The 27,617-nt window shown below is 47.4% G+C and overlaps 2 protein-coding genes across 2 annotated transcripts in view; both read right to left on the bottom strand.

Moving 5' to 3' along the window:
• The window catches only part of LOC106609819 (lysine-specific demethylase RSBN1L), an 89,981-nt gene extending 74,054 nt beyond the window's left edge, over nt 1–15,927 (bottom strand). The window contains exons 1-2 of the mRNA XM_082964165.1: nt 15,375–15,927; nt 10,306–10,401 (exon numbers count right to left, since the gene is read on the bottom strand). Coding sequence (XP_082820291.1) covers nt 10,306–10,401; nt 15,375–15,888 — 610 coding nt within the window. The 5' untranslated portion in view covers nt 15,889–15,927. The remainder of the gene's footprint in view (nt 1–10,305; nt 10,402–15,374) is intronic.
• A 3,124-nt stretch (nt 15,928–19,051) lies between these two features.
• The window catches only part of LOC106598037 (tyrosine-protein phosphatase non-receptor type 12), a 119,615-nt gene continuing 111,049 nt past the window's right edge, over nt 19,052–27,617 (bottom strand). Inside the window, exons 15-19 of the mRNA XM_082964164.1 lie at nt 24,177–24,253; nt 23,856–23,892; nt 23,102–23,386; nt 21,819–21,932; nt 19,052–21,594 (exon numbers count right to left, since the gene is read on the bottom strand). Of these exons, the coding sequence (XP_082820290.1) occupies nt 21,533–21,594; nt 21,819–21,932; nt 23,102–23,386; nt 23,856–23,892; nt 24,177–24,253 (575 nt within the window). The 3' untranslated portion in view covers nt 19,052–21,532. The remainder of the gene's footprint in view (nt 21,595–21,818; nt 21,933–23,101; nt 23,387–23,855; nt 23,893–24,176; nt 24,254–27,617) is intronic.

Here is a 27,617-nt window from a genome sequence, read left to right as displayed (position 1 = left end):
TGATGAATTGGGTTGAGATGTGGTGACTGGCATATGGCGAAACGTCAGATGTGGTGACAGACGGCAGTGGCATATGGCGAAACGTCAGATCTGGTGACAGACGGCAGTGGCATATGGCGAAACGTCAGATCTGGTGACAGACGGCAGTGGCATATGGCGAAACGTCAGATCTGGTGACAGACGGCAGTGGCATATGGCGAAACGTCAGATCTGGTGACAGACGGCAGTGGCATATGGCGAAACGTCAGATCTGGTGACAGACGGCAGTGGCATATGGCGAAACGTCAGATCTGGTGACAGACGGCAGTGGCATATGGCGAAACGTCAGATCTGGTGACAGACGGCAGTGGCATATGGCGAAACGTCAGCGGCATATGGCGAAACGTCAGCAAGTTGAGCGGCGTTCGTCACTGAAGCTCCCAGAGATCTCTTCTTCTAGCCACGGTAGTCAAAATAACAGGTGACTGGGCCTGGACAGCATATTTAAACATGACCCTAAGCACCATGGGATGTTAATTCCACACCTGTATGGAAGCACATGCTTTCAATATACTTTGCATCCCTCATTTACTCAAGTGTTTCCTTTATTTTGGCAGTTACCAGTAGATTTGTATACATGGTAGCGACTAGTCCGAGCCTGTGTTTATTTTGGTATGCGTGTTGCTCACGTGTGATGTGTGTGCGTTTATGGCAGGATGGTGTAGCTGGGAGCACATTGCTGTCAGAACAGGGGAGCCTGCTTCAGTGACATGGCCTGGTTCAGAGGAGCTGCTGCTTCACTATAGCCCCAACACACACGCCTCTGGAGCACACTCACCAACATATGACAGGACACACAGAGAGAGCAAGAGAGAGCGAGCGAGAGCAAGAGAGCGAGAGCAAGAGAGCGAGAGCAAGAGCAAGAGAGCGAGAGCGAGAGCAAGAGCAAGAGAGCGAGAAAGAGCGAGCAAGAGCGTGGGGTAGAGAAGGAGAGGGGGGAGCAGGAGAAAACAGAGTGAGCGAGGGAGAGAGTATGTGGGGTAGAGAAGGAGAGGGGAGCAGGAGAAAACAGAGTGAGCGAGGGAGAGAGTATGTGGGGTAGAGAAGGAGAGGGGAGCAGGAGAAAACAGAGTGAGCGAGGGAGAGAGTATGTGGGGTAGAGAAGGAGAGGGGAGCAGGAGAAAACAGAGTGAGCGAGGGAGAGAGTATGTGGGGTAGAGAAGGAGAGGGGAGCAGGAGAAAACAGAGTGAGCGAGGGAGAGAGTATGTGGGTAGAGAAGGAGAGGGGAGCAGGAGAAACAGAGTGAGCGAGGGAGAGAGTATGTGGGGTAGAGAAGGAGAGGGGAGCAGGAGAAAACAGAGTGAGCGAGGGAGAGAGTATGTGGGGTAGAGAAGGAGAGGGGAGCAGGAGAAAACAGAGTGAGCGAGGGAGAGAGTATGTGGGGTAGAGAAGGAGAGGGGAGCAGGAGAAAACAGAGTGAGCGAGGGAGAGAGTATGTGGGGTAGAGAAGGAGAGGGGAGCAGGAGAAAACAGAGTGAGCGAGGGAGAGAGTATGTGGGGTAGAGAAGGAGAGGGGAGCAGGAGAAAACAGTGTATTATACTGTGATGCTGTTAATCCAGAGAGCTCTTCCCCCCCCCTCTCTCCACTCTACCATTTTACAAGTAGGACAGCAGGCCAGACAGTTATTCAAACCATGATCCCTGTGTGAGACAGAGGTCAGATGTGTCTAAACACACAGAGTACACCGTCAGGGTTTATCAAAACGGCCCCTATCTTGACGATGTAGATTTGTTTATGGTTTTTAAAAACATTTTTAAGCCAATTTCCTGCAATTCTACACCTTCTGCCAGGGCAAATGCTTTGTTTGTTTTGCTCAAACATAAAATCAATACTGCTAAATTCATCGTTTTTTGAATTTTCTATTCTCCCTGAATGTCTAGCTTTTATTTTGGCGGTCAGTTCTCAAAGATTATATAATAAAAATATTAAGGGTCCATTATAATTTCTTAATACTTTGTAACGGGTTTCCGTTGTAAATTCACACTGAAAGAGTTTTTCCATCTCAAAAACAGATTTTTGGACTTTAGGCAGCCCGCCCAAGGATTTCAATGGCTGAAAACACCCTGCCAGTACACACAGAGAGCATGTGCCTCACAGCTGGAGAGGCCATACAACCAGCCCCTAAAACATAATCCACTAAATGTTATGAAACAAACAGTAGAAATACTGGAAGACAGAGACAAACAGAATGGGAGAGAGAGAGGGTTTAATATGACTAATAGACTGGGTGAGCTCAGCAGTAGCTAGAATGCTCTGGATTTCCAGCAGCTCCCAGTACTACACTACGGCTCAGTATCTCTACAGTCTAGAGAGGCTACTAGCTGCTCACTAACAGGCCGCTGATGACCTAATCTAGGACAACCTGACGCTCAGACTACGTATTACAGAGACTAAGCTTGCTGTGCATACAAACAAACCTCCAGTGTCACAGTGCATAGTCTAGTTATCTAGGTCAATCTGCCTGCACCTAAAACACCAACTATAAACACAGAGAGACCGATAGTCAACTGGAAAAGCCTGCAGGAAGTTTACAAATATGATTCATTCATTTTGTATGCACACAAAGCAAGCAAGTACTAAATATTTGCTCAAGGAGTAAAGTTTTGTTCAAACATAATTCATTCCTGAGGAGAGAGACATGACATTGAGAATACAGTTTCCCCCTGCACAGCATCTACACAGCATCAGTTTCCCCCTGCACAGCATCTACACAGCATCAGTTTCCCCCTGCACAGCATCTACACAGCATCAGTTTCCCCCTGCACAGCATCTGCCCAGCATCCGTTTCCCCCTGCCCAGCATCCGTTTCCCCCTGCCCAGCATCCGTTTCCCCCTGCCCAGCATCCGTTTCCCCCTGCCCAGCAACCGTTTCCCCCTGCCCAGCAACCGTTTCCCCCTGCCCAGCATCCGTTTCCCCCTGCACAGCATCTACACAGCATCCGTTTCCCCATGCCCAGCATCCGTTTCCCCCTGCCCAGCATCCGTTTCCCCATGCCCAGCATCCGTTTCCCCATGCCCAGCATCCGTTTCCCCATGCCCAGCATCCGTTTCCCCCTGCCCAGCATCCGTTTCCCCATGCCCAGCATCCGTTTCCCCATGCCCAGCATCCGTTTCCCCCTGCACAGCTGAAGCAGCATTTGACAGAGCACCAAACAATGCCACTGAAATGGTTCCAAAATGCCATAAATTGATCAGCACCCTAAAGCCACATGCATGTAACTGACAGCGTTGTGTTCCTAAACCCACAGTAAAATCTACATCAGTGGTGTGGGTGAAGAAGAGGAAGTCAATTAGCTGTTTTGTCACAGCTTGGGCTTGACTGCTGAACGCAAACAGTGTTCCTGGATGATTACCATAACATACCGATACCGTCTGCCCGGCGGTGACGGGCCGATACCGTCTGCCCGGCGGTGACGGGCCGATACCGTCTGCCCGGCGGTGACGGGCCGATACCGTCTGCCCGGCGGTGCTCTGGATAATATAGGCACTTAAAACACACACACACCTCAGTGTGACTATTTCACTAAACCAGCCATGTTTTTTCAGTTGATTTCCAAGTGTTGTTGTTTCCCCTCTAATCCTACTTCTCTTTCTCTGCCATGACACAATGCACCGTCTCTGTTGAGTAATACGCTGATCCTCTACACACGGGGCTCTCAGTGGTGCGTACTGAGACCCCTCCTGTACTACCTGCTCACCCACGACTCCAACACTATTAAGTTTGCTGACGACACGACGGTGGTAGGCCAGCTCACCGATGAGACAGCCTATAGGGAGGAGGTAAGTGACAACCTCACCCTCTACGTCAGCAAGACAAAGGAAATGGAGGGCCGAGCACGCCCCCATTCTCATAGACGGGATTGGAGCGGGTCGAAAACTTCAATTTCTTCTGTGTCCACATCACTAAGGAATTATCATGGTCCACACATACCAACCCAGTCGTGAAGAAGGCACGACAACAGAGGCTGAAAAGATTTGGTACAGGTCCTCAGATCCTCAACAGGTTCTACAGCTGCACCACAGAGAGCATCTTGACTGGCTGGATCACCGCCTGGTATAGCAACAGCTTGGCAATCCGACCGCAAGGCTCTACAGAGGGGTAGCGCTCTACAGAGGGGTAGCGCTCTACAGAGGGGTAGCGCTCTACAGAGGGTAGCGCTCTACAGAGGGTAGCGCTCTACAGAGGGTAGCGCTCTACAGAGGGTAGCGCTCTACAGAGGGTAGCGCTCTACAGAGGGTAGCGCTCTACAGAGGGTAGTGCTCTACAGAGGGTAGTGCTCTACAGAGGGTAGTGCTCTACAGAGGGTAATGCTCTACAGAGGGTAATGCTCTACAGAGGGTAATGCTCTACAGAGGGTAATGCTCTACAGAGGGTAAGGCTCTACAGAGGGTAGTGCATACAGCTCAGTACATCACTGAGGCTGAGCTCCCTGTCATCCAGGACCTCTATACCAGGCAGATGAGAACACTACATAACATACAGTGACTGTACTGAAGACAGTGCTAGGTGGAGTGAGTCCTGGATGAGAACACTACATAACATATAGTGACTGTACTGAAGACAGTGCTAGGTGGAGTGAGTCCTGGATGAGAACACTACATAACATACAGTGACTGTACTGAAGACAGTGCTAGGTGGAGTGAGTCCTGGATGAGAACACTACATAACATACAGTGACTGTACTGAAGACAGTGCTAGGCGGAGTGAGTCCTGGATGAGAACACTACATAACATACAGTGACTGTACTGAAGACAGTGCTAGGTGGAGTGAGTCCTGGATGAGAACACTACATAACATATAGTGACTGTACTGAAGACAGTGCTAGGTGGAGTGAGTCCTGGATGAGAACACTACATAACATATAGTGACTGTACTGAAGACAGTGCTAGGTGGTGTGAGTCCTGGATGAGAACACTACATAACATATAGTGACTGTACTGAAGACAGTGCTAGGTGGAGTGAGTCCTGGATGAGAACACTACATAACATATAGTGACTGTACTGAAGACAGTGCTAGGTGGAGTGAGTCCTGGATGAGAACACTACATAACATACAGTGACTGTACTGAAGACAGTGCTAGGTGGAGTGAGTCCTGGATGAGAACACTACATAACATATAGTGACTGTACTGAAGACAGTGCTAGGTGGAGTGAGTCCTGGATGAGAACACTACATAACATATAGTGACTGTACTGAAGACAGTGCTAGGTGGAGTGAGTCCTGGATGAGAACACTACATAACATATAGTGACTGTACTGAAGACAGTGCTAGGTGGAGTGAGTCCTGGATGAGAACACTACATAACATATAGTGACTGTACTGAAGACAGTGCTAGGTGGTGTGAGTCCTGGATGAGAACACTACATAACATATAGTGACTGTACTGAAGACAGTGCTAGGTGGAGTGAGTCCTGGATGAGAACACTACATAACATATAGTGACTGTACTGAAGACAGTGCTAGGTGGAGTGAGTCCTGGATGAGAACACTACATAACATATAGTGACTGTACTGAAGACAGTGCTAGGTGGAGTGAGTCCTGGATGAGAACACTACATAACATATAGTGACTGTACTGAAGACAGTGCTAGGTGGAGTGAGCAGAGGCTCACTCCCAGGTCTCCCTCCTGCTAGGACTGAGCAGCACCACGCAGGAAGAGCAGCCTGTCCGTTTCCTGTCCCCAGTCAGAGATAGACACAGGCCTGTGACTCCCAGCTCAGCCTCTCACACAGAGACCAGGCTCAGTCACACTGCAGTAGTAGTCAGTACACTATGAAAAAGAATACTCAGTATCCTACACATTCTGCCATGGATGATGCCGTCTGAGTGACTCAAACACCACAGGGGGCACCATGCCATGACAAACATACTCCTGAAAGGAACATTTATAACATTGGAGATTCTCCCTGACTGTCTAGCTTTTATTTAGGTGATTGTTAGTTCTCAAATATGGACTTATTTAAATATATATAAGTCCATTATATTTTCTACATACCTTATCTTTTCTTTTTTTACTTTTGAACATAAGTGGCCCGAAAAAAACAGATAAGCGACTCCCCCAAACTATTTTCTATGCAGAAAAACCTTGTGTGTGTGTGTGTGTGTGTGTGTGTGTGTGTGTGTGTACACAAGGGGCAAAACAGAGAGGGAAATCTGAGTGTGTTGCCTTGCTGCGATAGTCAAGCCCCTGACTGTTAGTCATCAGCTGGGGTTTAGGGTCATGACCTTTAGAGCAGACTGGTGTTGTCCTGAAAGGCTTCTGCCCGACACACAGTCAGTGTAGGGGTCATATTGATAGAGGGGCTGGAGTACAGCATTAAGAGCAGTCAGACACACAGAAAGAGGGGTCATATTGATAGAGGGGCTGGAGTACAGCATTAAGAGCAGTCAGACACACAGAAAGAGGGGTCATATTGATAGAGGGGCTGGAGTACAGCATTAAGACCAGTCAGACACACAGAAAGAGGGGTCATATTGATAGAGGGGCTGGAGTACAGCATTAAGAGCAGTCAGACACACAGAAAGAGGGGTCATATTGATAGAGGGGCTGGAGTACAGCATTAAGAGCAGTCAGACACACAGAAAGAGGGGTCATATTGATAGAGGGGCTGGAGTACAGCATTAAGAGCAGTCAGACACACAGAAAGAGGGGTCAGGGCCACTGTACTAAGCAGACCACCAGTCATAGTGTTAGGACTGTGTACAGGTCTGTCCAACGGTGAACATGATTCAGCACAGCTAACAATGACCTACCTCTTTCAGCATGTTCACCTGCTAACACACACCAGAAACTCATTTGGAGACTTTTGAATGTGCATACACACATACAATGTTGGGTGTGTGTACATATTGGTACACTGGTATAGTTGAAGGACAGACGGGTATAAATAGCAGCAGAGTAAACTGATACAGAACTCTGCTCTCTCAGCCTCACGTCACATTAACACAACACCCGCTGGCTGACTGGGAGGTTTCCCTCTGACTCCACCACTGGCTGACTGGGAGGTTTCCCTCTGACTCCACCACTGCCTGGCTGACTGGGAGGTTTCCCTCTGACTCCACCACTGGCTGGCTGGGAGGTTTCCCTCTGACTCCACCACTGGCTGGCTGACTGGGAGGTTTCCCTCTGACTCCACCACTGGCTGGCTGACTGGGAGGTTTCCCTCTGACTCCACCACTGGCTGGCTGACTGGGAGGTTTCCCTCTGACTCCACCACTGGCTGGCTGGGAGGTTTCCCTCTGACTCCACCACTGGCTGCCTGGCTGACTGGGAGGTTTCCCTCTGACTCCACCACTGGCTGCCTGGCTGGCTGGGAGGTTTCCCTCTGACTCCACCACTGGCTGGCTGGGAGGTTTCCCTCTTACTCCACCACTGGCTGACTGGGAGGTTTCCCTCTGACTCCACCACTGGCTGACTGGGAGGTTTCCCTCTGACTCCACCACTGGCTGACTGGGAGGTTTCCCTCTGACTCCACCACTGGCTGGCTGACTGGGAGGTTTCCCTCTGACTCCACCACTGGCTGGCTGACTGGGAGGTTTCCCTCTGACTCCACCACTGGCTGACTGGGAGGTTTCCCTCTGACTCCACCACTGGCTGGCTGGGAGGTTTCCCTCTGACTCCACCACTGGCTGACTGGCTGCCTGGCTGACTGGGAGGTTTCCCTCTGACTCCACCACTGGCTGACTGGGAGGTTTCCCTCTGACTCCACCACTGGCTGACTGGGAGGTTTCCCTCTGACTCCACCACTGGCTGCCTGGGAGGTTTCCCTCTGACTCCACCACTGGCTGCCTGGGAGGTTTCCCTCTGACTCCACCACTGGCTGGCTGGGAGGCTTCCCTCTGACTCCACCACTGGCTGGGAGGTTTCCCTCTGACTCCACCACTGGCTGGGAGGTTTCCCTCTGACTCCACCACTGGCTGGGAGGTTTCCCTCTGACTCCACCACTGGCTGGGAGGTTTCCCTCTGACTCCACCACTGACTGGCTGGCTGGGAGGCTTCCCTCTGACTCCACCACTGGCTGACTGACTGGCTGGCTGGGAGGTTTCCCTCTGACTCCACCACTGGCTGGGAGGTTTCCCTCTGACTCCACCACTGGCTGGCTGGCTGGGAGGCTTCCCTCTGACTCCACCACTGGCTGGGAGGCTTCCCTCTGACTCCACCACTGGCTGACTGACTGGCTGGCTGGGAGGCTTCCCTCTGACTCCACCACTGACTGGCTGGCTGGGAGGCTTCCCTCTGACTCCACCACTGGCTGGGAGGCTTCCCTCTGACTCCACCACTGGCTGACTGGCTACCTGACTGGCTACCTGACTGACTAGCTGTGCTGGCTGTCTGGACATTGAGCGATCGTTTTACAGACATGGGAAGTCACTCTAACAGTCTAAATAAATAAAACTCTGGCTGCCCGGCACGCTGCATCATGTCATGGACATTGTGTAAGGTCAGGAAAATGGCAGCAGGTCTGGGGAGTTCAGTCCCACCACCACACCAGTCATTACAGCCTATTGAAGAGCAGGTTGAGGAGAGGGCACGCTGCTAGTTAAAAGACAGCTGGAGCTACCACTGCTAATATAGCACAATTATTACATCATTATTGCTATTACACAACTATGAATCATTTGGCAGCACTTAGGCCAGTCTCTATCACAGATATATAGGACAACATCAGATATGAATAGCTAAGGCTGGCTCACAGTGGGCTAAATGTGTCCAAATCATATGTTGATTCACATGGGGAGAGAGAGGGAGAGAGAGAGAGAGAGAGAGAGAGAGAGAGAGAGAGAGAGAGAGAGAGAGAGAGAGAGAGAGAGAGAGAGAGAGAGAGAGAGAGAGACAGAGAGAGAGAGAGAGAGACAGAGAGAGAGAGAGACAGAGAGAGAGAGAGACAGAGAGAGAGAGAGACAGAGAGAGAGAGAGACAGAGAGAGAGAGAGACAGAGAGAGAGAGAGACAGAGAGAGAGAGAGACAGAGAGAGAGAGACAGAGAGAGAGAGACAGAGAGAGAGAGACAGACAGAGAGAGAGAGACAGAGAGAGAGAGACAGACAGAGAGAGACAGAGAGAGAGATATAGAGAGAGACACACACACACACAGACACACAGACACACAGACACACAGAGAGAGAGAGAGAGAGAGAGAGAGAGAATCATAAGACAGCCATCTGTCTCAGCTAAACTCTGGATTGGAGAACAGGACTCTTTTTGTGTGACTGAACCATCTAGTGAACACAGCCTACTCTCAGGGCCCCTCCCTCCCAAATAGCACCCTATTCCCTATATAGTGCACTACCCTGGTCAGAAGCACTATAAAGGGAATAGCATGCCATTAGGGATCAGCCAACTCTCCGTCTGAGCCAGAACCATCACTTCAGCAGCTGTTCCAGTTAAAGGCTTTAGTCACAGGCTGAGTATTCTGGGCCCTGGTTCTAGCCTAGCCCTGCCACTCTGGGTCCCTGGTTCTAGCCTAGCCCTGCCACTCTAGGGGCCTGGTTCTAGCCTAGCCCTGCCACTCTGGGTCCCTGGTTCTAGCCTAGCCCTGCCACTCTAGGGGCCCTGGTTCTAGCCTAGCCCTGCCACTCCGGGGGCCTGGTTACAGCCTAGCCCTGCCAAGGAAATACTCTGGCTCTAAGTTATACGGCTAACTCGGGTCTGGAGTTTATCCTCATCAGGTGATGAGGTAAGGTAAAACTCCTGTCCCTAACCAGTTTCCAGTGCTGATGCTCTATGGGAGGCACCCTGCCTGTACAACGGTAAGGGGGAAACCCTGAATGTAGCTACTCTCTATACTGAGCTCTGGTCAACAGTAGTACACTAAACAGGAAACAGGGTGTATAGTCAACAGTAGTACACTAAACAGGGTGAATGGTCAACAGTAGTACACTAAACAGGGTGAATGGTCAACAGTAGTACACTAAACAGGGTGAATGGTCAACAGTAGTACACTAAACAGGGTGAATGGTCAACAGTAGTACACTAAACAGGGTGAATAGTCAGTAGTACACTAAACAGGGTGAATAGTCAACAGTAGTACACTAAACAGGGTGAATAGTCAACAGTAGTACACTAAACAGGGTGAATGGTCAACAGTAGTACACTAAACAGGGTGAATGGTCAACAGTAGTACACTAAACAGGAAACAGGGTGAATAGTCAACAGTAGTACACTAAACAGGGTGAATAGTCAACAGTAGTACACTAAACAGGGTGAATAGTCAACAGTAGTACACTAAACAGGGACCATGTCACATCATTATCAACATACCTTTCTGAAGGAGCTTCACCTCTCCGTTCTCCCTCTTGATCTCATTCATCACTTTGTGTTTCTTCTTCTTCTTCGTCTTGTCCTTACTGGTGTGGTCTGAAAGAGAGGGGAAGACAGAAAGAAGTTAGGGTGGGGCCTTGAGGGACATTTCAGGAGAGGGGCAGGTTATGGTACAGTAGATAAAAGAAAGACTCACTCTCCACAGTAATTTAGCCAGCATCCCAAATGAGAATGGCACACTATTCCCTACATATGGCACCCTATTCCCTAATGGCCCTGGTCAGAATAATGCAGAAATGGAACCCTATTCTCTACATATGGCACCCTATTCCCTAATGGCCCTGGTCAAGAGTAATGCAGAAATGGAACCCTATTCCCTAATGGCCCTGGTCTAGAGTAATGTAGAAATGGAACCCTATTCCCTAATGGCCCTGGTCTAGAGTAATGCAGAAATGGAACCCTATTCCCTAATGGCCCTGGTCTAGAGTAATGCAGAAATGGAACCCTATTCCCTAATGGCCCTGGTCTAGAGTAATGCAGAAATGGAACCCTATTCCCTAATGGCCCTGGTCTAGAGTAATGCAGAAATGGAACCCTATTCCCTAATGGCCCTGGTCTAGAGTAATGCAGAAATGGAACCCTCTTCCCTAATGGCCCTGGTCTAGAGTAATGCAGAAATGGAACCCTATTCCCTAATGGCCCTGGTCTAGAGTAATGCAGAATGGAACCCTATTCCCTACATATGGAAGCCTATTCCCTAATGGCCCTGGTCAGAATAATGCAGAAATGGAACCCTATTCCCTACATATGGCACCCTATTCCCTAATGGCCCTGGTCAAGAGTAATGTAGAAATGGAACCCTATTCCCTACATATGGCACCCTATTCCCTAATGGCCCTGGTCAAGAGTAATGCAGAAATGGCACCCTCTTCCCTACATATGGCACCCTATTCCCTAATGGCCCTGGTCAAGAGTAATGTAGAAATGGAACCCTATTCCATAATGGCCCTGGTCTAGAGTAATGCAGAAATGGAACCCTATTCCCTAATGGACCTGGTCTAGAGTAATGCAGAAATGGAACCCTATTCCCTAATGGCCCTGGTCTAGAGTAATGCAGAAATGGAACCCTATTCCCTAATGGCCCTGGTCTAGAGTAATGCAGAAATGGAACCCTATTCCCTAATGGCCCTGGTCTAGAGTAATGCAGAAATGGAACCCTATTCCCTAATGGCCCTGGTCTAGAGTAATGCAGAATGGAACCCTATTCCCTAATGGCCCTGGTCTAGAGTAATGCAGAAATGGAACCCTATTCCCTAATGGCCCTGGTCTAGAGTAATGCAGAAATGGAACCCTATTCCCTAATGTCCCTGGTCTAGAGTAATGCAGAAATGGAACCCTATTCCCTAATGGCCCTGGTCTAGAGTAATGCAGAAATGGAACCCTCTTCCCTACATATGGCACCCTATTCCCTAATGGCCCTGGTCTAGAGTAATGCAGGGTATATGGTGTCATTTGGGACGCTGACTCTGTAATTTACTGATTCCTAACTGCTTTCCAGTCTGAAGTACGACAGGTTCTCACAAAGAAAGAGACTTTTTTACAAGATAGGCTATTGCTGACATTTGAGGAAAGCAATTTATGGGCGTCGCTGAAATGCGATCTGTTAGATTGTCAGCTGTTAAAACACACAGGACAATGTAACTAGTGGTATCACTGATGACTACTTGATCGGTAGCTAGCATGATTACACAGCTCGGCATTACTGGACACTTTCACAAATGGCAGGTAGAAAAGTATTATGCCAATTTACAGAAACTGCAGTAAATGTCAAACTGCAATGAACATGATCAAAATAGTATTATATGAAAATGATTATGATCTAGGCCTAGCCATTTATGAACACGTCGTAGGTGGGAAGCTCAGTGGAGAAAAGTGCCCGAAACAGCAAGGTAAAATCCAATTAAAAGACAAAGGCAGACAGAAATTGTAGTAACCCATCACAGTAAGTCAGTAATTACACCGTACATGTAATCATCACATCTACAGTGAAACACTCAGAGGAACTGAAAAGCCAAGTAACCATTAGGGAACTATACACGCTTCACCAAGACGGCAGCAAGTGTGTTGTCCAACAGGACTCTGAACAGCTTCTACCCCCAAGACATAAGACTGAGAAATAGTTCAACAGTTCACCAGATAGCTACCCGGTCTATGTACATTCAGCCTTTTTGCACTAACTTCGACTCATCACATACGCTACTGCCTAGTCAAATCAAATGTTATTTATTGCATGCGCGGAATACAACAGGTGTAGACTTTACAGTGAAATGCTGACTTAGGAGCCCTTTCCCAACAATGGAGAGAAGAAAAAAAATGTACATTTTTAAATATTACCAATAAAAAAAGCGATGAGGTTTTATAGAAGGAGTGCTGGTAACGAGTCAGTGTGCGGGGGTATGAGGTAATATGTACATGCAGGTTGGGGTAAAGTGACTAGACAATCAGGACAGATGATAAACAGTAGCAGCAGCGTATGTGAAGAGTGTGAAAGTGTGTCTATGTGTGTGTGGTGTCAATATACGTGTGTGTGTGTGTGTGTGTGTGTGTGTGTGTGTGTGTGTGTGTGTGTGTGTGTGTGTGTGTGTGTGTGTGTGTGTGTGTGTGTGTGTGTGATAGAGTCCAGTGCAAGAATGTCGGGGGGGCGGGGGGGGTCAACAGCAGGTAGAAGACGTAAACAAAAGGCATGTTTACTAGGGTGTTACAGTACAAAACCTTAAATCTGACACCATGTCACACCACTGGAATGTGTGCAAGCTACAAATTCAAACGTTGGGCCTAATTGTTTTGCGGACAAAAGGGAGAAGTAATAGTATTGCACAGCACGAGGCTTCCGATTGGTCAATAACTTGTTACTCATTCATATAAAATAATAAGTGACTCATTACTCCCTACTGGGGATTTTATCAGCCTAAAACAGCACCTAAACTATTACTCCCTACTGGGGATTTTATCAGCCTAAAACAGCACCTAAAATATTACTCCCTACTGGGGATTTTATCAGCCTAAAACAGCACCTAAACTATTACTCCCTACTGGGGATTTTATCAGCCTAAAACAGCACCTAAAATCATATTATTTAACATACAGTATATCAATAAATAGACTATCAACATTCGGGACATTCCACCAGGGTCATAGAAATTATTACAAGTGTTGGTGTTCTATCTGCCAAAAACGTGTTGGAGGTGTGTATGAGAAAAGGTCAGATCAAATCAAATGTATTTATAAAGCCCTTTTTACAATCAGCCGAAGTCACAAAGTGCTGTACAGAAACCCAGCCTAAAACCCCAAACAGCAAGCAATGCAGATGTACTGTTTTGTAACAGAATGACTGCACCAACAGCACAAACCTTCATTCTGTTATCAAACTTTGCATCTGCCTTGTTGTTCAAGTAAATGTGTTCTTGTGAAATGTTTCATGGACATTGTTAAATGTAGTCCTTGTGCATAGAGGTATATGATTTGTTTAAATTTGACATCATTGATGTGTGTTTGACATCCAGATTTTTCGCTTTAAAATGTGTCTAAGCAACACTCTTACCCTGGAATTGCCACCCTCTCTCTCTCTGCTTGACTTGAGTTCAAGTCCTCCAGCTTTCACATCTCTCCCTCTCAACAGCCTTCTGTCCTACCAGCTCACACCTGCTTATCTCAATGGAGCCAACACCAGCCTGAACTTGGAATCCAACAGCAATGCAGTAGGCCTGTTTTTTTAATGCTGGGAATGAACTCCAGGTGAACTTGGAATAGAATTATAATCTTATTTTGAACTTTAAATTACCTTGGAATACATAGAATTATAATCTTATGTTGAACTTAAATAGTATTGGAATAGATAGAATTAGAATATAAACTTGAATGTATATTTTGTAGGCCTACTTGAAATCATCCTGTTAAACATCGAATTACAATGCTGGAATATGTATTTTATCCCCTTTTAAGTATCTGTCACAAGGTCCCTCTAATGCCCTGAGAAGGTGGGGGGGCTCTCCGTTTTATAATACGTACAGTCTTCGTTTCTCTCACATTGGTCAAATTTAAGAAATGAATTAGTCCTAAAAGATTGGATCCAAACTAAACTGTATGAATAACATCCTTTGTGTTAGAATGCCAGTTTGAGACAGATCTATTCATGTGGTTGATAGTGGCAGCAGCATGTAATAATATTCAGAGGTAGAGATAGCGGTTCCTCGACTCCACTGCCTCGCTCGCTGCTCCGGTGTTATTTGGGGGGCGTGGTGGTGATACAAAAACAACAGTTGATGGCGGCGGATTGTTTAATAAACCGTAATTTGAACACTGTCTTAAAACCACCCGTTACAATTAAAACACCACTTATGTGTAGGCCGAACGACCGGTCAATGTTTCGCCAACACGTCTAACGCTCTCCCAGAGCGTAATGCTGATCTTACAGTTGTTTGTTTATACAACCACGACAATTTGTTCCGCTCTGGTTGATCAATTGTATTTCCCGTTTGAATTGAACTAAAACGTGTGTTTGTAAAATGTGCAATAATGTTTCCAATCGTGGCTTGAAATCAGTGGACCGCTATGTAACAGCTTGCAGAAGAACGCTCGATACTTTAACATTCGACCGAGCATTTTCTATGCAGGTTCAAGAGCGGGTAAATCCGCAGCCATTAGCCAAACAAGCGAGAAGAACAGCGAAACTCGGACAAAAACCTTAGCATTTCACCGTAAAAATGTCTTTAGATGTACAATCGTGCCTACAATTAGAAATGTAAACGGTCCTTTCCAAAATAACGCCAAAACTATTTGGAATAAGATGCGATAACAGACGCAGTCGTGGACTGGACACATTGTCACACTGTCGGCCCCACATGCTTCATAGTCCTGAAGAGCGACAGCCACTAGCACTGAAAAGCTACGTGGTTAATGGACACTGACGTCTTTCTATGGACAATAACATGTAGTAACACTTTCTATTCATGTAACGTTATATCCAGCCAATCGTTTTGTGCGTAAAATTGCGCATAGATATAAAATACCTTTTTGTACCAACTTCATCTCCCCGTTCTCCTTCTTCATTACAGTAGTGACGTTACTCAGACTGCTGCTAATATTTCCAGGAGTACCAGGGACTGGTTTATGTTTCTTCTTTTCCTTGAAATCCTTCTCTTTCTCTCGTTTTTCCTTGGGCTTTTTGGATGGTGGTTTGGTATGGGAGGCGAGGAAAGCGCTCTGCTTGAACACTGTGTGAATGGGAGGCTGGAGGGGCGCCGAGGGGTTGCTGCTCGCCTTGACGGGGCTGAAGCTCCATGTTATCGGGTTGCCTGAACTCTGCTTCTGGTGCTGCTTCTCCACTGCGCCGCCACCTCCTTCCCCATTTAGTTTATTAGGTTTAAGGCTCTTCTCATCGTTTCGGACTCGCTTGGGCGGCGGCGGGTGAATGTCCCGGGAAGACTGCGGCCGGGTGTCCGACGCTAGTTTCGGTTCTCTAGATTTGGCGAGCGGGCTTTTGGTCGCTGCACCAAAGTGAATGAAGCTCAGTGACTCCGCCATCTTGGGGATTTCTGTATTTACTCTCCCGACCGCTGTTTGTGCTAGGCAGGCAGGGGCGGAGTCTGGTGGCTAACTGACAGGCAGGCCGGGTTGGAGGTGGGGTCTGGACTAAGTATACGGATTGGTGCGAGGAAAAATAGGACACATTACGCGGGAAACATACCGCAGAACAGCCTTAACTCTGTTGTGGAGGGTGTATAAGCCTATCTTATTATTTACAACAGATTATTACACACATATGCCCTCGGCTTCATAACATTACATTAGCCAACCTAAGGTAATATATTTATATACACATCTGTTTATAGGGACCCCTTTATTAGTGTCTGTTGATTTAACACCCAAAATAAATATATTATAAGCTCCTCTAAACTCTATTAAAACATATATTAAAACTGAGGAGGATCAGTTTAATAAATTAATAGCCCATTAGGCCATCACACTCAATGTGCCAAGTTTTGTGCACTGTGCAAGGAAAGTGTTCTGGTACTTGCGCTTGATCCTTCCGACATCGTGGGACGATCTGGTCCTTTGACCTGCGGCAGGTAGTCTAGGGTTAAGAGCGTTGGGACAGTAACCAAAAGATTGTGTATGTGTGTGACCCAGCCTGGGTGGATGGCAAATGGCCTGGGCAGAGAGAGAGAGCAGAGCACCACCTCAACCCTGGCTGGCCCTGGGGCTTAACTCTGGCTGACACACTTCTCACTGGTGCACTCATGTGGAGAGAGATGGACAGGGGCACTAGCAGTTCTGGGGAGGGGAGGGGGGGGGGGGGGGGCAGTGCCCCTGTGACAACAATTTTGGACCCCCTTGTGGCCCCCCAAAATATGGAGTATGAAATAATTTTTACATAACAAATTTTTGCTATCATAATGCATCTGCATTATGAACATGGTCTTTTGCCTGCTAATGCCTGCAATGCAGTGAAGAAAACGATATGACAACAATAACGTCTAATGTAACTGGCCCCTCTAACAGTACAACTGGCCCCAGCTTGGCCCCCCCAGTTGAAATGGCCTAAAACCGCCACTGGACAGGAGTGGCTATCTGGTAGTGAACTCACTGAGACAGAAAGCCGTGCTCCTATAGGCCGAGCCAGACCTATTCACTGAGGTGAACTTCCAATAAGATCAAAGATATAAAACAGTACATCCTTAGTTGGATAAACCTGCAACTTGGGCTCTGAACAACCTTACCTTCTGCTCAGTCTTTTATTTAACAGTTCAAGTCCCATTGCGGTCAGAAGACCTCTTTCCTAAGGGAGATCTGACTGCATTTTCCATTACAAAAAATCCAGGCTGTTACAGCCATAGATACCGTTTTAGTAGGCTACTGTGCACAACCACCAGCTGTCTCTGTGTGAATGCTGTAATGTGGGGGTTTATAAATGCTTTTATCCATTGACAAACCCCAGGTGATGATTGAAGGTCTATTTAGTGCTGCTGGCCACTACACAGGCTCACCTGCTGTCTGCCGTTTACAGGTGCCAACTGTTCACAGATAGGGAGGAAAATTGCTGTTTGACAATTCTCTCTGGATGTGTTCATTGCTGAGTATTTCTCTGTAAATGCTCTCAGAGCAAATTATGAGTAACATTTTTTTAACCTTGATTTATCCAGGTTAGTCTTTATTGTGATTAACATATGTTTTATAAAGAGACCTAGATGGCCCCAATGCTACATGCAATTACAATGTTAGGAAGTATACACGGATAGGATGTTGTTCAGTGACCTTACTGGAAGATCAAGGACATGTGCGCATCATGAAACCTTTCATGGTCATACTACATCGTTATTGCAAAGTTTTAAAGTATCTACTGTGTGAAATGCCGACATTTGAGAGATCTTGTTCAGTGACCTTATTGGATGATCAAGGACAGGTTTTCACCATGGTTACATGGTCAACCATAGATGAACTAATCAGCCCCATGCAGTTTTGCTGAAGCACTTTATTTTCTCATGAGATCTGACAGGAAACCAGAGAGTTTGCTCAATACTCATTGTGAAAACAGTGCAGTCTTCCCCCTTGCCCCTCAGAGCAACTGACAGATAGTGAGATGACAGTCCAGAACAGCAAGCCACGCATTAGTATGATATAATCCCCTTTGTGCTTTATGTCTGTCCGTGGCGTGCTTTAGCAATCTAAAAACAGCCTACAATAGAATATCTCAGTCCCTTCGCAATTACTTCAAGGTAAACCAAGACCTGCTATGCCACTGATGCTGAATAAAAATGCCATTGCATTATTCCCCTTTTCTGGTGACACTAACACCAGTTCAACCACAGAGCGAGAGAACATAGAACATTGAAACAGACTAATAGAATACTCTGAGATAATACCGGCCCACCGTGTTCTGAATCACTTCTCATCAGTCAGCTTCTCTGAAATCATGTGTGAGTGCAGTCAGTGGCAGTCAAGACATCGCTGCATCGGTTCATTGCAGTATATATACACAGGATACACTGATCACAGAGATATGCGGCCTAGAGTTCAGTATGTCAGTGAGAAATATGTCTGTGTGGTTTATGTTCTGTTTAAGACGTAAGAGTTCCAGAACTAGAGTTCAAACTGAAGCGGAGCAGCGCAGACAGGCTGTGTGGCAGCCAGGCACTGAAGTAGACAGAAGTGGATGCTGTTACGGCCAGTCACGTCTGCAACATCCGTCTTTTCTTTGGAAACAGAAACACTACCCTGACATTAAATATGAATCCATCTTCATTTCCCAAGCAACACCATGAACATAGGCTACATACAACACAGCTGCTTGGACCATGTTACCACCGCCAGTCATAAGAAGTGTATTGGAACAAACCTAGGCTACTGCATATAGCTAGCTATATGATGGTATCAAGCTGAGGTTAATCAATACATGCAAACTGATATTTTGATTAGCTAGGTAGCTAACAAGCTAAAGATACTGTAATGTATACTGTGTGTGTGTGTGTGTCATTAAGCCACAAAGCACTTCCCAACTGTACTCTCCCGTTATTCTCTCCAGATCATTGAAGGATGCACCACTACTGCTAGGCACACTTATTCATAAATCAATGCCTTTAAAATTGGTGTTTGCACAGCTCCGCTTTCTCAATAATTATCTGAGAGACTAGTCCAGGACCTGAGCCAGATATGAAGCGAAGAAGAGTGTTGGCCAGTACACAATTCATTCCAGTTGTAGATCTTTATTCATTAAACTGAGCTTCCTCAATGGGACCAGTAGCTTCGGATTTGAAACGTGTAAACAATGTAATGTTATTGGAACATGTGAGCCCAATACATTCCAGAAATCTGCCCCCGATAGAAGTGTGTGTTGGTGTCAGTGTGACATGCCTCATCAATAACTCCCCCACCTGCAGTCACAGGGAGGAAATGAGTGTCAAACACATGAGGAAACCCCCAGGTGTGTGGGAACTCATTTCATCAAACACATACTAAAACCCTTCCAATTGAAGTGTGTGTCATGCATCATATGTGCCAACCTACAGTGAGAAAATGTGTCACATTAGAACAGATGAAGGATAAACCCCAGGCCTAAGTGGACCTTAGATGGAACCGTGTGTGTGTGTGTGTGCGTGGAAAACCCCAGGTTGATGAGAACTCCCGCCTTGCTCACTTCCTGCTAAGTCCCAAGACAGTGCAATGTACTCATCCCTCTGAACACCTACAGCATGATCTCACACACACACACACACACACACACACACAGAGAATCCCCACCCACCCACACACACACACAGGAAGCCCCACACACACACACAGGAAGCCCCAGCGCTACTCCCCCAGCCCCTCTAGAGACTCTTTAAAACACGGTGTAGGAAAACAAGGAAGCATGTTCTACTTGATGTCTTTAGTCTTTACTGACGGGTCCATTGATTTCTGCAACATACAAACAGGTCTGTGTTGTGTGGGAGGAGGGGTGTTTCTTAGAGAGGCCTGTGTCCCAAAATGGTACCATGTTCCCTATATAGTGCACTACTTTTGACCAGAGTCCCCATAGGGCCCTATTCCCTACATAGTGCACTACTTTTGACTCGAGACTGGTCTGGTCAAAAGTAGTGGACTATATAAGGAATAGGGTTCCATTTGGGATGCAAGCAGTTTTCAAGAGGAGTGGACCAACCAACACGGCTGAGCACGTCGCTACACGTGCTGCAGCTGCTGATGATGGGAGAAGGGGGGCAGCACTCTCCAAAAGGCACAGGCGGGCTCCAAAACAAATGCTAGTGGTAGCAGTTAGGGTCCAAGGGAATTCAACTCCAGGCCTGGAACACCAAAGTACTCCTGGTTTAGTTAATTGATTGATTGAATCATGTCTCTGATTGGCCAGAGAGTCTAATCATCTGGTGATGTCATCACCAGGTATTAATTAGTCTGATTAGAAGGAGCGAGAGAGAAAGAAATCCAGGAGTCTTGAAGTCCTCCCAGACTGGAGTGGACTATCCCTGGTGTAGGGCAGAAACTGAAGAGAGGAGAAACGGCATATACAAAAATATCCTCTAGAATAGAATTTACAAAAAGAGCATTATCATCACACAATCTTGAGCCCGTTTGCCATCTCAGCAAGAGGACGGCGCTATGCCAGGTCCAGCTGATCCAAAACCGTTAAACATCATTAGAACAAAACCCTGCATTATTTGCTAGAACAAGAGGACAAATCATTTACAGTTGGAGGAACATTGGGGAGAGGGAGGGGTGTCATGGACAGATTTGTTACATCTTCTGTTAATAAGAATATTTAGAGATAGCACATTAAATATTATATACCTAGTTGCCCTGTACATTTATAAAACAATGCATATATAGCTATCGAGAAGTTAGCAAAGAAATGAAAATGAAAGTAAATAATATAACAGTAGTCCTCTGTCCCTAGTGATACATGTCTTCTTCTGTCATGGCATAATACAAGTCTAAAAGTACAGAAGATAAGAAAGTCAAGTATTTTTCTGGAATAGAAAACCAAACAAAAAGATGAATCAGGATCCAATGTGACGGATTGTTTCGGACTAAGAGTCAAATCCTAACTTGCATTTAAGACAAATTCTCTCCCATTCACATCCTCATGACTAAGTGAAAATTCAACTTAAGTGGAAGTTAGGATTTGCCCCCAAAGGGAATAAGGCAGGTTTGTATGGTCCCAGCAGAGAAGGAGATAAGATAATTGTACATCCCAAATGACACACTATTCCCTAAGTAGTGCACTACTTTTGACCAGAGCCCATGGTCCCTGGTCAAAAGTAGTGCACTATATATGGAATGGAGTTCCATTTGGGAAACACATAATAGCACCAGCACACAGAGAGCCCCTGGCAACTGGCACAAGTACAGCAGAAAGGTGTACCGTTGCATCCTGGGTAGATTATCTAAATTGCTTTGCAGATTGTGTTTTAGGCTTTGTCTCAAATGGCACCCTGTTACCTATATGTACAAGACTCTGGCCAAATATACAGTGCACTATATAGGGAATAGGGTGCCATTTCACATCTGCCCTATTAGTTAGGAAAAGATGGCAGTGTCCAAGGATGGGACAGCACCCAGTCATCTACTTCAAACACAGTGGCACTTGAAAGAGACAAGGTGAGGATCAAGGAGGATTTGGAGGGTGGAGGAGGACAGTGAAGGGGTCGTTGGCTATAGGTAGAAGCCATGATCATGTCCACTGTGTAGGGGGGTCCCTGGGGCCTTTGGGTTGTGTGCAGCGGTTACCGTATCCTGGAAGACAAGAGAAGAACAGTGATATGATTAAAGCGTTTGGGAGTTTCAGGCCACGTCACCTGAACAGGAAAAATTCTGGTTCTTGGTTGTGGTTATATGTTATGACTAGAAAGCAGAGTTTTCCTGGTCAGGAACAACTCAGGGCCCTAGTTATAGTAAACAACTATAGACACAACATGACCATATTTACTATCACTTTCCCTCCTCCTCCTCTCACCCACCCATCTCTGAGGAAGCCTTGCTCTCTGCTGTGCTGTCTGCTACTGTGGTGTTGGCAGCTGATGTTTCTACTCCTGCTGCATCTGAAATCTTCTTACTCCTCTCTCCTGACGGTTCTAGGACAAACAGACACAGTGTCAGGTTTCCCTGTCACGCAGTAACACACCGTAGCACACACAGAGCTGTTCCTTTAATAAATGCCTACAGTCTTATCATTTCAGGGTCATTTGTGGAACAGTGTATGCCTCCAGCAGACTAACTAGGAAACCTAATAAAACCAAGCAGGTTAAAAGATAAGCTTGGAGAAGTGTCAGATAAATACTACATTGGTAATTAGGTTACACAGACAGACTGCCTCTCTGCTCCCGACTCCAGACCAGACAGACAGACAGAACTCCTTCCAGACCAGACAGACCTCCAGACCAGACAGAGAGATAGATAGACAGACAGACAGACCTCCAGACCAGACAGAGAGAGAGATAGATAGACAGACAGACAGACCAGACAGAGAGAGAGATAGATAGACAGACAGACAGACCTCCAGACCAGACAGAGAGAGAGATAGATAGACAGACAGACAGACCTCCAGACCAGACAGAGAGAGAGATAGATAGACAGACCTCCAGACCAGACAGATAGACAGACCTCCAGACCAGACAGAGAGAGAGATAGATAGACAGACAGACAGACCAGACAGACAGACAGACCTCCAGACCAGACAGAGAGAGAGATAGATAGACAGACAGACAGACCTCCAGACCAGACAGAGAGTGAGATAGATAGACAGACCTCCAGACCAGACAGAGAGAGAGATAGATAGACAGACATACAGACAGACAGACAGACAGACAGACAGACAGACCTCCAGACCAGACAGAGAGAGAGATAGATAGACAGACCGACAGACAGACCTCCAGACCCGACCGACAGACAGACCTCCAGACCCGACCTCCAGACCCGACCGACAGACAGACAGACCTCCAGACCCGACCGACAGACAGACCTCCAGACTCAACCGACAGACAGACCTCCAGACCCGACCGACAGACAGACCTCCAGACCCGACCGACAGACAGACCTCCAGGCCCGACCGACAGACAGACCTCCAGACCCGACAGACAGACCTCCAGACCCGACAGACAGACCTCCAGACCCGACAGACAGACCTCCAGACCCGACAGAGAGAGAGATAGATAGACAGACCTCCAGACCAGACAGAGAGAGAGATAGACAGACAGAGAGACAGACCAGACAGAGAGAGAGATAGACAGACAGAGAGACAGACCTCCAGACCAGACAGACCTCCAGACCAGACAGACCTCCAGACCAGACAGACCTCCAGACCAGACAGACCTCCAGACCAGACAGACCTCCAGACCCGACAGAGAGAGAGATAGATAGACAGACCTCCAGACCAGACAGACCTCCAGACCCGACAGAGAGAGAGATAGATAGACAGACCTCCAGACCAGACAGACCTCCAGACCAGACAGACCTCCAGACCAGACAGACCTCCAGACCAGACCTTTTAGATCATTTAACGACATCAATGATTCATTTCCATGGAGATCTGTGCAGAACAGAGTGATGTTTTACAGCCAAACCCCTGCTCTCTCCTAATCACCCATCTGAACATCAAACAGCAGAACAGAGTGATGTTTTACAGCCAAACCCCTGCTCTCTCCTAATCACCCATCTGAACATCAAACAGCAGAACAGAGTGATGTTTTACAGCCAAACCCCTGCTCTCTCCTAATCACCCATCTGAGAGGGAGGGACAAAACCACATCCGAGACTGACTGAGGCCCAAATCGCACTCTATCCCCTTCATAGTGAGGCCCAAACTGCACTCTATCCCCTTCATAGTGCACTACTTTGGACCAGGGCCCATGCACTATATAGGGAATAGGGTGTCATTTGGGATGCATATTAGGGCTTATGTTGGGCAATGAGATTTCCCCCCCCCCCCCCTCATGCCATCAGAGGCAGCATGGGCAGCCAATCATTTAGCCTAAACACTGAAGTGATGAGTCACCTACCTCTCTCTGCTACCTGTGCCTGTGTACTCCTCTGCTCCTGTGGAAAGAGAGAGGACACAGATTAATAACAGGGCTGAAGAAGAGTTGATGAGAGACGGACGGCGTATCTCAACGGATCATATAAAGTAGCCTAAAGCAGTTGTTCCTGCCTAGTACTACCACAACTCAATCAACACATCATCAAGCCCTTAATGACTTGAATCAGGTCTGCTAGTACTGGGCTGGAACAAAACCCTGCACACCCCGTGGGTCCCCAGAAGCAGGACTGGAGAACAGAAGTCTAGAGGTTGTTTCTATGAACATGGTGATAATGGTGTTTACCTGAGGAAAACCTTTTCCTGACTGGTCCTCTGAGATAGTCCAGTCTGATGATCCTGGTGCCTTCAACTCTGATGGGTCTGGAGATGCACAGAGAGAGAGAGAGAAAGAGGGAGAAAGTAAAAGACGAGAGAGAGAGACTTCCATAGAGAGACACCATAACTCTATATATTTGGTAGCCTTAGGTGCCAGGTTTCTAGGCTGCGGACACAAGAGCATGTCTGGCCATGACACATCCCTTTTCAACCGTCTTTATGTACCACTGACCTCCTCATTCATTCCATTGTAGCTGTAACTGTTCTTACATGCTGGAGGTCATTTAAGCGCCAATTACGACTGTTCCGTTGATCAACCTCTGTCTCCTCAGCTCTTAATGTTGACCCTGCCCTTCCTGTCTTCATTGTGTGTTTAACACTAGTTGGAAACGCAACACTAGTGGGAAACGCAACACTAGTTGGGAAACGCAACACTAGTTGGGAAACGCAACACTAGTTGGGAAACGCAACACTAGTTGGGAAACGCAACACTAGTTGGGAAACGCAACACTAGTGGGAAACGCAACACTAGTTGGGAAACGCAACACTAGTGGGAAACGCAACACTAGTTGGGAAACGCAACACTAGTTGGGAAACGCAACACTAGTTGGGAAACGCAACACTAGTTGGGAAACGCAACACTAGTTGGGAAACGCAACACTAGTTGGGAAACGCAACACTAGTTGGGAAACGCAACACTAGTTGGGAAACGCAACACTAGTTGGAAACGCAACACTAGTTGGAAACGCAACACTAGTGGGAAACGCAACACTAGTGGGAAACGCAACACTAGTTGGAAACGCAACACTAGTTGGGAAACGCAACACTAGTGGGAAACGCAACACTAGTTGGGAAACGCAACACTAGTTGGGAAACGCAACACTAGTTGGGAAACGCAACACTAGTTGGGAAACGCAACACTAGTTGGAAACGCAACACCAGTGGGAAACGCAACACTAGTTGGGAAACGCAACACTAGTTGGAAACGCAACACTAGTTGGAAACGCAACACTAGTTGGGAAACGCAACACTAGTGGGAAACGCAACACTAGTTGGGAAACGCAACACTAGTTGGGAAACGCAACACTAGTGGGAAACGCAACACTAGTTGGGAAACGCAACACTAGTGGGGAAACGCAACACCAGTGGGAAACGCAACACCAGTGGGAAACGCAACACTAGTTGGGAAACGCAACACTAGTTGGGAAACGCAACACTAGTGGGAAACGCAACACCAGTGGGAAACGCAACACCAGTGGGAAACGCAACACCAGTGGGAAACGCAACACTAGTTGGGAAACGCAACACTAGTTGGAAACGCAACACCAGTGGGAAACGCAACACTAGTGGGAAACGCAACACTAGTTGGGAAACGCAACACTAGTTGGGAAACGCAACACTAGTTGGGAAACGCAACACCAGTGGGAAACGCAACACTAGTGGGAAACGCAACACCAGTGGGAAACGCAACACCAGTGGGAAACGCAACACTAGTTGGGAAACGCAACACTAGTTGGGAAACGCAACACCAGTGGGAAACGCAACACTAGTTGGGAAACGCAACACCAGTGGGAAACGCAACACTAGTTGGGAAACGCAACACTAGTTGGGAAACGCAACACTAGTTGGGAAACGCAACACTAGTTGGGAAACGCAACACCAGTGGGAAACGCAACACTAGTGGGAAACGCAACACTAGTTGGGAAACGCAACACTAGTTGGGAAACGCAACACTAGTTGGGAAACGCAACACTAGTTGGGAAACGCAACACTAGTGGGAAACGCAACACTAGTGGGAAACGCAACACTAGTTGGGAAACGCAACACTAGTTGGGAAACGCAACACTAGTTGGGAAACGCAACACTAGTGGGAAACGCAACACCAGTGGGAAACGCAACACTAGTGGGAAACGCAACACCAGTGGGAAACGCAACACCAGTGGGAAACGCAACACCAGTGGGAAACGCAACACTAGTGGGAAACGCAACACTAGTGGGAAACGCAACACTAGTGGGAAACGCAACACCAGTGGGAAACGCAACACCAGTGGGAAACGCAACACCAGTGGGAAACGCAACACCAGTGGGAAACGCAACACTAGTGGGAAACGCAACACCAGTGGGAAACGCAACACTAGTGGGAAACGCAACACTAGTTGGGAAACGCAACACCAGTGGGAAACGCAACACCAGTGGGAAACGCAACACTAGTGGGAAACGCAACACTAGTGGGAAACGCAACACCAGTGGGAAACGCAACACCAGTGGGAAACGCAACACCAGTGGGAAACGCAACACTAGTGGGAAACGCAACACCAGTGGGAAACGCAACACTAGTGGGAAACGCAACACCAGTGGGAAACGCAACACTAGTGGGAAACGCAACACTAGTGGGAAACGCAACACTAGTGGGAAACGCAACACTAGTTGGGAAACGCAACACTAGTTGGGAAACGCAACACCAGTGGGAAACGCAACACTAGTGGGAAACGCAACACCAGTGGGAAACGCAACACTAGTGGGAAACGCAACACTAGTTGGGAAACGCAACACTAGTTGGGAAACGCAACACTAGTTGGGAAACGCAACACTAGTTGGGAAACGCAACACTAGTTGGGAAACGCAACACTAGTTGGGAAACGCAACACCAGTGGGAAACGCAACACCAGTGGGAAACGCAACACTAGTTGGGAAACGCAACACTAGTGGGAAACGCAACACTAGTTGGGAAACGCAACACTAGTTGGGAAACGCAACACCAGTGGGAAACGCAACACCAGTGGGAAACGCAACACCAGTGGGAAACGCAACACTAGTTGGGAAACGCAACACCAGTGGGAAACGCAACACTAGTTGGGAAACGCAACACTAGTTGGGAAACGCAACACTAGTTGGGAAACGCAACACCAGTGGGAAACGCAACACCAGTGGGAAACGCAACACTAGTTGGGAAACGCAACACTAGTTGGGAAACGCAACACTAGTTGGGAAACGCAACACTAGTTGGGAAACGCAACACTAGTTGGGAAACGCAACACTAGTTGGGAAACGCAACACTAGTTGGGAAACGCAACACTAGTGGGAAACGCAACACTAGTGGGAAACGCAACACTAGTTGGGAAACGCAACACTAGTTGGGAAACGCAACACTAGTTGGGAAACGCAACACTAGTGGGAAACGCAACACTAGTGGGAAACGCAACACTAGTGGGAAACGCAACACTAGTTGGGAAACGCAACACTAGTTGGGAAACGCAACACTAGTTGGGAAACGCAACACTAGTGGGAAACGCAACACTAGTGGGAAACGCAACACTAGTTGGGAAACGCAACACCAGTGGGAAACGCAACACCAGTGGGAAACGCAACACCAGTGGGAAACGCAACACTAGTTGGGAAACGCAACACT

Source organism: Salmo salar, chromosome 17, assembly GCF_965601325.2.
Source record: "Salmo salar chromosome 17, fSalSal1, whole genome shotgun sequence".
Lineage (NCBI taxonomy): Eukaryota > Metazoa > Chordata > Actinopteri > Salmoniformes > Salmonidae > Salmo > Salmo salar.
This window is presented reverse-complemented; position numbering and strand designations above follow the sequence as displayed.